The sequence below is a fragment of the Sitodiplosis mosellana genome, unplaced genomic scaffold (genome assembly GCF_009176505.1).
Source record: "Sitodiplosis mosellana isolate CC-2019 unplaced genomic scaffold, AAFC_SMos_1.0 Smas_scaffold_6102, whole genome shotgun sequence".
Lineage (NCBI taxonomy): Eukaryota > Metazoa > Arthropoda > Insecta > Diptera > Cecidomyiidae > Sitodiplosis > Sitodiplosis mosellana.
In genome coordinates, this window is record NW_022601343.1 from 711182 (window position 1) to 720695 (window position 9514).

The following is a 9514-nucleotide window of genomic DNA, read 5'->3' on the forward strand; positions in this document are numbered from 1 at the left end:
AATGACAGTGCAAGATATTGAATTACGCGAATATTCAATATAAAAATGCATTCGGTCGTTTGTACGGAATTTTCATTCAGAACAACGTTTTCCGAATTTATATAAACCTGCATTTCGTTGTAATAGTGAGACATTGGCCGATGCTCGCATATTTGAACCAACGAATTTGACAATTCAGTTTGTTGACATCTGTGCCACCGTTGTTGGCATTCAGTGTGTTCGCTGTGTGTTTGACATAAAAGTGTAATTCTTCTCCGGAGCAAGTCGATTTTGATTTGTCTCTTCACCATTGAATTTACGAATCGTATCAAAATGATTAAATAAACTATTGAATGTGACAATTGTCGAACGAGAGACAGAGTGAGAAAAAAGTGTAAAAAAATGTTCAACGTTGAAATGTGTGTATCGACAATGTTTACTTAAGTTTTTAACATGAGTTGAGGTAAATTCGGTCAACTGTCACACCACACGCACCATTGATTAGCAGTGATAAGCAGAAACCGTCATTAAACAGCGTTTTAGCTGGGACGTAAAGAAATTTAAAAAAGAAGACATTGAAATCGTGGGGTGGCGTGAATTCGTTGATACACGGTTGTTGTTTTTGCACCATTCTGCGGATCACTACATCTGGAGATAGACATTTTACGCCCAAAAAATGACCTATCGACCTCGGGGAACGCTAGCTCGTACGCTTTACGATAAAATCCACAATGATCAATACCTGGAGGGATATGACATGAGATTGGTACGGTGTTTATATGCCATGGCATTCATAATTTAGCAGCATGCAGTTTAATCTGACCCAATTAATAATTTTTCATTGTTTTTTTTTTTGCAGTGGTACACGCTATCAAAAACACTGCCAGATCGCTATCAAACCAAGTTTTTGGCACTGGAAAAACCCGACGAAACCACGTTGCACTGGTTGAATCGAGCCAAAGAGCTGTCCAGTAATCTCTGGCTACAGCTATGGCATTTAGTTGCACGAACATTCCTTAGTTTTTTTATGACACAAACATCGATTAATGGGTAAGTTAGAGTATGAATATGGATGGAAATAGTGTGGAATAAAATATTCATAACGATTTTATACATGTGTCTATTGTCTTTTTCCCCTCTGTTAGCCTTCTTCGTCGCGGTTCAATGTTCATTCTATCCGAAGAACAGTTCAAGTGGCTCCTTACATTTGGTGGATTCAATGTAAATCGTTTATCGGCCAAAGACAACGAAATTTCAATATTAGGTACTTGGCAATAGTGGTTTTTCTTGTTGCTCCGTAATGGCACAATATTCCTCTTACTTCTCTTGTATAGATATTGGTGCGGGTGATGGTGAGGTCACCATGCGACTAGTCAAGGGAATTGTGCATATGAAAAATAACATTTTCCTCAAGGTGTTTGCCACTGAATATAGCTGGACTATGCGCGAACGTCTACAGGAAAAGAAATTTATGTAAGTCTTTCGAATTCCGAGTGTTCCTACGGCGCGAATATGAAATTATTTGATTTAGGGCGTTATCTAATTCGTATTTTGTTCCTCCTTGAAATTATAGTGTGATTGATAAGCTAGATGAAGTGGAGAACGTTGATTTGGTATGTTGCCTAAATGTGCTGGATCGATGCGCCGATCCGCATCAAATTTTAAATGACATTCATCGGGCTCTGTCGCCCGAAGGACGTGCAGTCATCGCTCTCGTGTTACCATACAGCCATTACGTAGAAACCAGTGAGTAGAGTTGATTCCGAAGAAAAGTCATAAATAAACTACTAAATTATGTATTTTTCAAATCACGTCAAAAGTCGGTTTAGACATGAAATATCACCGTTATTATGCCATACACTTCTGGCTAACGTTTTCAAATATTCACAATTTAGTGCTTTAGCAAAATTTTCGATACTGACCGCTTGGCATTTTCGAACATGTATTTGCCGAATAAATTGTTTGTACGAGTTTGATGTTGCGTCGTGCTTGAAACTAATAAATCACACTCATTTTCCAGATACGTCACATTTGCCCATCAAACCACTGTTGCCACACTGGCTCGATGCCATATCCCTCCCATTCAATTTGGAGGCCCAGTGTAAGTTTTTTTTTTCTTTCTTGTTACCTATTTTATGGATTTTATTTTTCTCTCATAGCCTTTTTCGAACAATTGGAAACGATGGGATTTTGTGTTGAGGCCTGGACAAAGGCGCCCTATTTATGCGAAGGTGATTTGCGACAATCATTTTATTGGCTCGTCGATGTCGTTGTTGTCTTATCCAAAAAATAGAAACGTTACAGCTTTCTTCACCGTTCTTCTTTCGATAAACAAAATATTTACACACTTTACACACACAGAACAACTATAAACAATAATGTCTATCGATTAATCTTGTGAATTTTCTTGAAAAGACTTATTCAATGTACTTAAATTAGCAACAACCAAAAAAACGACACTTTTATGCTTGACGAAGCGTGAAAAAAACGTTTTTAATTTTAAAAACAATAAACAAAAACGCTACGAATTCAATCAAATTGTTTGTATTTATTTTAGTCCTGTGTTCATTTCTAGTACAGTCGAATCGGTATAGACCCTGGAATGGTTAAGAAAAAATCCAACAGAGGGAAATGTCAACGAAAATAATTAGGAAACATAAAAGTCAGTGAGTAAACACGTTGTGTGAATATTTTTGCGGCATTGTGATAATATTGTCATTTCAGCTGTTTAGCAATTCTTTGGTCAAATTGTGAAATTTTCTCATTTTGATTGGATTTTTTGTTGTTGAACGCATTGAGATTAGGAAACGAATGTTGTTGTTTGGGTGAAAAAGCGTCGACGAATATGCTGCTATTTTGTCCAACTTGCGGCAATCTATTATTGGTCGAAGAAAGTGCGAATTGCTTACGATTTTCGTGTGGTACATGCCCTTACATCAGTAACATATCACGAGTGGTGAAATCGCGTAATTATCCGAAGTTGAAGGTAAATTTTTTTTATTGAAGCATTTTCACCTCAATTATCAGCTATTTATGGTCGCCTTTTCGCATCGAATATCATAATTTCAGGAGGTTGATGCGGTTATGGGTGGTTCGGCTGCATGGGAGAACGTTGATTCAACAGACGCTGTTTGTCCTGCCTGCAATCACGGTCGAGCCTATTTCATGCAAATGCAAACCCGGTCAGCTGACGAACCGATGACAACATTTTACAAATGCTGCAACGCATTGTGCGCCCACAATTGGCGTGATTAAAATGTGAATCAAGCGTGAACAAAATACACAAACATACACACACACAGTCAACAATTTTGATGGACAAAATGAAACGTTTTGTGAGCTCTCTGAACAATTATTTTTCGCAAGCACAGAAAATGAGTAGCAAATTAAGTGATATAAATATGAATAACGTTGCAATGCTATCGAATGGTTGTGCCAATCCAATGGGTATGTCAAAAACTATGAGCTGCTGTGATGAGCATGCGGTTGAAATAGCCGCTGATCGAATGCATCATGGTGAGGTAATTGCTTTGCCAACGGATACGGTTTATGGTTTGGCGTGCAGTGCCAACGATCCGCATGCCATACAAAAGTTGTACGAGATAAAAGGACGCGACGAAGAGAAACCGGTTGCCGTATGTGTGTCAAGTATATCACAACTGAAGCATTACAGCGAAGCATCACACTTACCCGATGAATTGCTGTCTCGATTACTCCCCGGGGCAGTTACAATTATCTTAAATAAATCCAAGTACTTGAACAACCCATTTTTGAACAATGGAATTCGCAAGATTGGCCTTCGCATTCCCGATTATGAATTCATTCAAAAAGTTTCGGCCAAATTTATTGAGCCCATCGCACTGACCAGTGCAAACAAAAGCGGTGCCAGCAGTACATTGGATGTTTTTGAATTTGCCGACCTTTGGCCAGATCTGAGTGTCGTATTTGATGGTGGACATTTGGGCGACAGGGATAATGATATGAAACAACGTTGTGCATCGACTGTTGTGGATCTATCAGTACCAGGCTACTACCAAATCATACGCAACGGCATTGCCATGGAACATACTATTAGTACGATGAAAGAATTTGGTATTCAAAATAGCTAGCCTTAGTATTACGATTTATTTTATTAACTCTAAAACCAATAAAGAAAATAAACACTATTTGTTATCGCTTATTTTTGAAAGAAAAAAACCCGCTGTTTCAAAATAATTCACATATATGCACATTACTTTGAACAAAAATCACTTTTTTCTTTAGACAACTGGACGATGACGACGCGCAATCCATATCGCACAACTAAGTGATGACTAATTCTAAGAATCGAATTAGCTCATTTGTAAGCCAAAGGTAATATTCAATTCCAGACTCGACCCAAATTGCTCGATTTGATCGCAATCACTGATAAGAACGACGACATATGCTTGTGACACTCTGAGAATGAAAGTGCAGTTAAGATTTACTGAGCGTCGAAAATGCGATGAAACGTCCACGTTCAATTAATTCAGTGTTTGTCAGACCAGTGTATGATCCGATGCTCTAGTCATAACCGTATATGGCGTTTAGGTAAGAGACTCTCTACTAGAACTAAACGGTATTTTTGGGTTCAATAAAAACATTTGACAATATGTTTAAAAAAAAACCTTCGATACTTACATAGTGAGTGTACACGTACACGATAAAATAATGATGACGATTTCATTGTCAAGGTGTCGTATAATTTGTTTGTCGGTTGCTCATTTGATTTTTTCATTTCACATATATATTTTGTAATTAAATGATCGTTGCGTGTAATTCATTCGTTTGTCGTCTCACTGGATAGAGACCGTAAATTTGTATTCTCATTTTTTCTGATTGTTTCTACACGTTGAGTTTATTGTTCCTGTTCTTTTGTTACAGTTTCAAAACAATGCGACACGATGATCATCATGATGACGATATAACCGACACACACGTCGGAAGCTTCAGATCATTTTTGTTATGTGACATATTTGCTCATTTCGTCGGAGCTTTAGTCTCTCGTTCTCGGTGAGACTTTCTCATGTGTTTGCAAGAGTATTTTATGGGTTGTTAAACAGAAAAAAAACAACAAATATGCAAATTATTACTGAATCATATGCACGAATCGCCGAAATATTCTGTTCAGTTGTGGATCGACCTTAGTCAGAAACCATCGATCAATCGATTGGATTAGGATAAAAAACAGTTTGATTGGTGAAAAAATAATAATAATAATTGTTGTTGTTGATATTCAGCAGAAATGCAATAGCTAGCATGTGGAAAAGAGCTTTTAACGGTTCCGTTCGTTTGATAATTGTCCAATTTGCCAATTTCTTCGGATCGCACGTGATTTTCAATTCGATCAATCAGTGACAGACGGTTTTTACGTTGTTTTCTTTTTCGTAATTAGATTTTTGATTTCAATATCAATTAACATGTTTTGGCAATAAATGTTCCAATGAAGATTTTAAATTTTTTTTAGAAAAAATGATACGAGCAAAAATTGAACCCAGCTCAATCCGTGAAGCAATGAAAATGTTGATGAAAATATTTATTTGTGGCTAGATTCGAACAAGAATACGGATGTGCTGCGAATAGATGTGCGGAAAGTTGAAGAGAGATGGTCCATTGAATATAGCTTCTATGGACCAAAATCAAAGCTGCACGATAACATTGAAACATTGTGCATTACGACACAAAAGTTCTAACAACCTCGTGCTTTTATATAACAGCATCGAGGTAATTTGGTGAAAAATGTACATTTTCAATCAATATCTTGTGATTTGATAAATGTGACAAAATTGGCTTCACCGCTAATGAAATAAATATTAACTTGATAAATGGAGGAAGGAAAAAACAAGATTTTGTCAAGTTATTTATCTTTGTTAATGATTCTTTTGCAACAAATAAATATGCATTTTTGGTGTGTGTGTGTGTGTGTTTGAGATGGCTGATTTGCAAATGGATAAGACAATACAATTTTGGAACGAAGTCCATGCCTAACCACCGAATTAGGTAATGAATCAGACTCAAATTTTTATCCGACCATATTTAATTGGGTTTTTAAGTATCATAAAAACAAATTTTGGTAGAGAGAAAAACTTGCTAGATCCAGATAAATCAAATTCTAATTAGATGTCTCTTTTAGAGATGAAAATAATAAACAGAATGGTATCACTTAATTATCTGTGATACATTCAATACGAAAGGCAACCATCAAGTTTCGAATTTGGCAGACCGACTCAGCATTGAACTGCAATGCGGTTTCTGCATCAAATGAAGTTTGATTACTGAGAACTGATGTTGATAAGAACTATGACGGGTTTCGTACACAGGTTCAATAATTTACTGATAAGCCTGTAAAAAGTAAACAAACTTCAGTCATTGTCATAGTATGATTATTATAGACTCTCTTCCCTTTCTATCAGTACACCAATGACGACACAAATCATTGAAGACAAATAGATTTATTGTAAAAATGTCTGTTGTTACCGAACACACCACAAATTCGTTTTTAAAATGAATGAATGAATGTATTGCAATAAGTGTAAACCTTTTTTTTCATACCATGTGCTTTGTGAGCTGATCTATCCAAAAGCAACGTATTTCAGCGTAATCATTTCCAGTCATCTTAGAGTTTCAACATTTGTTGTGCTTTGTATTGTTTGATTTGTCTTCACATAAAAACGAGATTATCTCTGCATATATATTCGGCAAAACTATTTGCCAAAAACATTTCAAGTTCATGGGCTAATGGGCATGTTTTAGCACGATAAACACTCAGTTGTGAATCGATTACGATCGAAAACATATGTGAGATTTAGGTGTTCTCTCTGGCCGTAAACAAAAATGTTTTATGAATTATCGATTGCTTTTTCGTCGGTAGCAATATCGTTTGTGTTGTACTTCAGTTTTTTCAAATATTTTCAAAACCCTCGCGAAGCTTACGAATCGGACGATGATATCACGTTTGACACACGAGATGATCTCGACGGCAAGGAACTACTTTTAGTGTCGGTGGTAAGAACGATTGATTCAAATAATTCTTTTTTTGCAATAAAATGTCTATCAAAATCTGTTCAATGAATTATACGATTCCAATGCCCTCGAATTGTGACAGCACACTAACGAATAAGTAATGGAAGTTGTTCCATGCAAAGAGAAAAACACTGGGGAAAAGTGTGTATTCATCATTTTTAATATTGAAAACGAATTTTGTATTGTCATAAAAAAAAACGACAAATAAACTTCGAATGGTGATGCAAGTCATTCCAAAAATTTGTTTGCTAATTTGATATTGGGTTAATATGAAACTGGTTTGTTTCGGATGCATTATAGTGAAATTAATGCTCGTCTCCCATATCAGTTTAAAAAAAATTGCTACCTGTGGACGGACAATGGGCGATCATTCAATTCAAAGCTAAAATAAAGATACATAAATTAAAGCATATTAGATTCTTGTTTCTCTTCTATTTCCACATCCTTCCAAGGTCAAAAAAAGTCTCTTCTTCCGAATCGTTAAAGATTAACACTTATTTAAAATTCAAATTGTTAGCGCTGCATGAAAACCCTCAGAATGAAAGATAAGACGGTGTTGAGTCGAACTTAAAACAAACATGGAACTATGGCAATGCAAGAAATATTTTTTATCATAATCAACTGTGCTGCCATATAGCCATTTGATATTTCTTAAAATACTTTTTCAAAGGAAGCTTCGAAGGGATATTATCACTGTATAGAATAATTTGTGTTTTTTCACCCTTTAATTTATTCATTCACCAAATGTGGTGGAAGAATAAAAAAATTCCAATCAATTTTATTTACAATCTCAACTTGGATTGGTTTCGAGAAATTTTGTTGCTTTTTGTCTCTGAGGTTGTCACAAACACAAATCTAGCAGTGCTACGGATGCTAGGGGCTAACCACGGTTTTAAAAATAACCAATAATGACCGACTTTAACATTTTTTATCATTTAAACAAATAAATTCCGATATGATCACATTTTGGTCGATTTTGCCCGATTTTTGCAGTAATTTTTTCGCTTTAACGAATGCATACTGTTCTAGAAACGGGGTTTGGTGCATCCTCAGGATCGTTCAGAACTCCTCCCGATTCTGGAAGTGGGTTTTGGTGGATCTTCAGGATGGACTAGACTGGGTTTGACAATGCCCTGGCCCATCCTGAGGACCCACTTCCAGAACTGGGAGCAGTACTAAACGATCCTGAGGATCCACCAAAACTCACTTCCAGCATTTTTGAATCGGTAATGACGTCAGCACATTAAACGTTTATAGTGGATATTGAACGATAAAATTCAATATATACAGATTTCTTCAATTTTCTACGGATGTCATTAAAATTGGGCGATAAAAACAGATTTTGTCAATAAAAAATCCGTGGCTAGCCCCTAGTACGGATGATACAAGAAAAACGTCTTCTTTTCATTTATGGGTCCAGAAGAATCCACAATCTCAACTAAAAAATCGTTTCGAATTTAATTAATTTCACAGTATAAATCGAATTCAATCATAAAAAAGTCGTAAGAAATTGAGACTTAGAAAAATGACCAATTATAAACGAAGAACCGTTGAAGGCATTCCAAAGAAAAACAAGACCGCAGAGCTTCGCTTCGCTCCGCTTTGCGTTCTTGAGTTTTTAGTTACTTAATCTATTTTGTTGTTTTCACAACAAACTATTTTTTGGCGCACTACATGAAATGTATTTCATCAAAGTAACTTTGAAGTAATATATTTATTTGCAAAATGAATTACGAGATCTTGGTTTAATTTCTTTTTTGAAATATACTGCCTTTGGTTTAAATTAACCCTCCTTCGCTCACATATTTATAACGCTTAGATCGCTCACCTCGGGTCTGGCTGGACCCCCATGTATTTGTATGCATTTGTATGGGAATAAAGTATGCATGCCATCTTATTTTTCATGAGACTGATAAAAGATAAGTGATAACTGAACCCGTGAGCATAAAAACGACTTATTAAACAATCGCCGAACAAAACGATACGTGAAAAAACTACCGAACAAAATGTACCACAGCGGTAATGTGTAGCACAGCGGAGCTTCGTTTTGAACGGTACCGTCCGGCTGTGTTACGTTTTTAACGTGTGTTTTGTTTGGTAGTTTTTTCTTGTATCGTTTTGTTCGGAGATTGTTTAATAAGTCGTTTTTATGCTCACGGGTTCAACTGTCTTCAGCAAAGTTATTGAGCGGGTCAAGTTATACAATTTTTTTCTATTCGCCATCTCCTTATCTCTTATCAGTTCCGCGAAAAATGATAAGAGATATCTTACGTTTTTCGCGGTGTTTCGCGCAACTGATAAGAGACAACGAATTTATGCTCTGGGCAAAGTTGTAGTTCTTTATCTGCCCTACCACTTTGTCGAAGACAGTTATCACTTATCTCTTCTTTATCTCGTTATCAGTTACGCAAAAAAAGATAATCAAAACTATCCATCATGCTAGCGGTCTTCTGCGGTTTTTCGCGTATTTCACGTTACTGATAAGAGATAAGTG

At 36.1% G+C, this 9514-nt stretch overlaps 3 protein-coding genes across 3 annotated transcripts; all 3 read left to right on the forward strand.

Moving 5' to 3' along the window:
- Positions 1-92: 92 nt before the first annotated feature.
- On the forward strand, positions 93-4145 carry LOC129573717 (protein-L-histidine N-pros-methyltransferase). Its single transcript, XM_055454633.1, has 7 exons — positions 93-745; positions 839-1029; positions 1125-1243; positions 1314-1452; positions 1553-1725; positions 2000-2080; positions 2139-4145. Exons 1-7 carry the CDS (start codon positions 656-658, stop codon positions 2270-2272), a joined length of 927 nt encoding a protein of 308 aa, XP_055310608.1. The 5' UTR covers positions 93-655; the 3' UTR covers positions 2273-4145.
- On the forward strand, positions 2825-3234 carry LOC129573722 (DNA-directed RNA polymerase III subunit RPC10). Its single transcript, XM_055454638.1, has 2 exons — positions 2825-2965; positions 3049-3234. The coding sequence occupies exons 1-2, from the start codon at positions 2825-2827 to the stop codon at positions 3232-3234; spliced, it is 327 nt and encodes a 108-aa protein (XP_055310613.1).
- LOC129573723 (threonylcarbamoyl-AMP synthase) lies at positions 3294-4145 on the forward strand. The gene has a single exon (XM_055454639.1). The coding sequence runs from the start codon at positions 3294-3296 to the stop codon at positions 4086-4088; it is 795 nt and encodes a 264-aa protein (XP_055310614.1). The 3' UTR covers positions 4089-4145.
- Positions 4146-9514: the final 5369 nt, after the last annotated feature.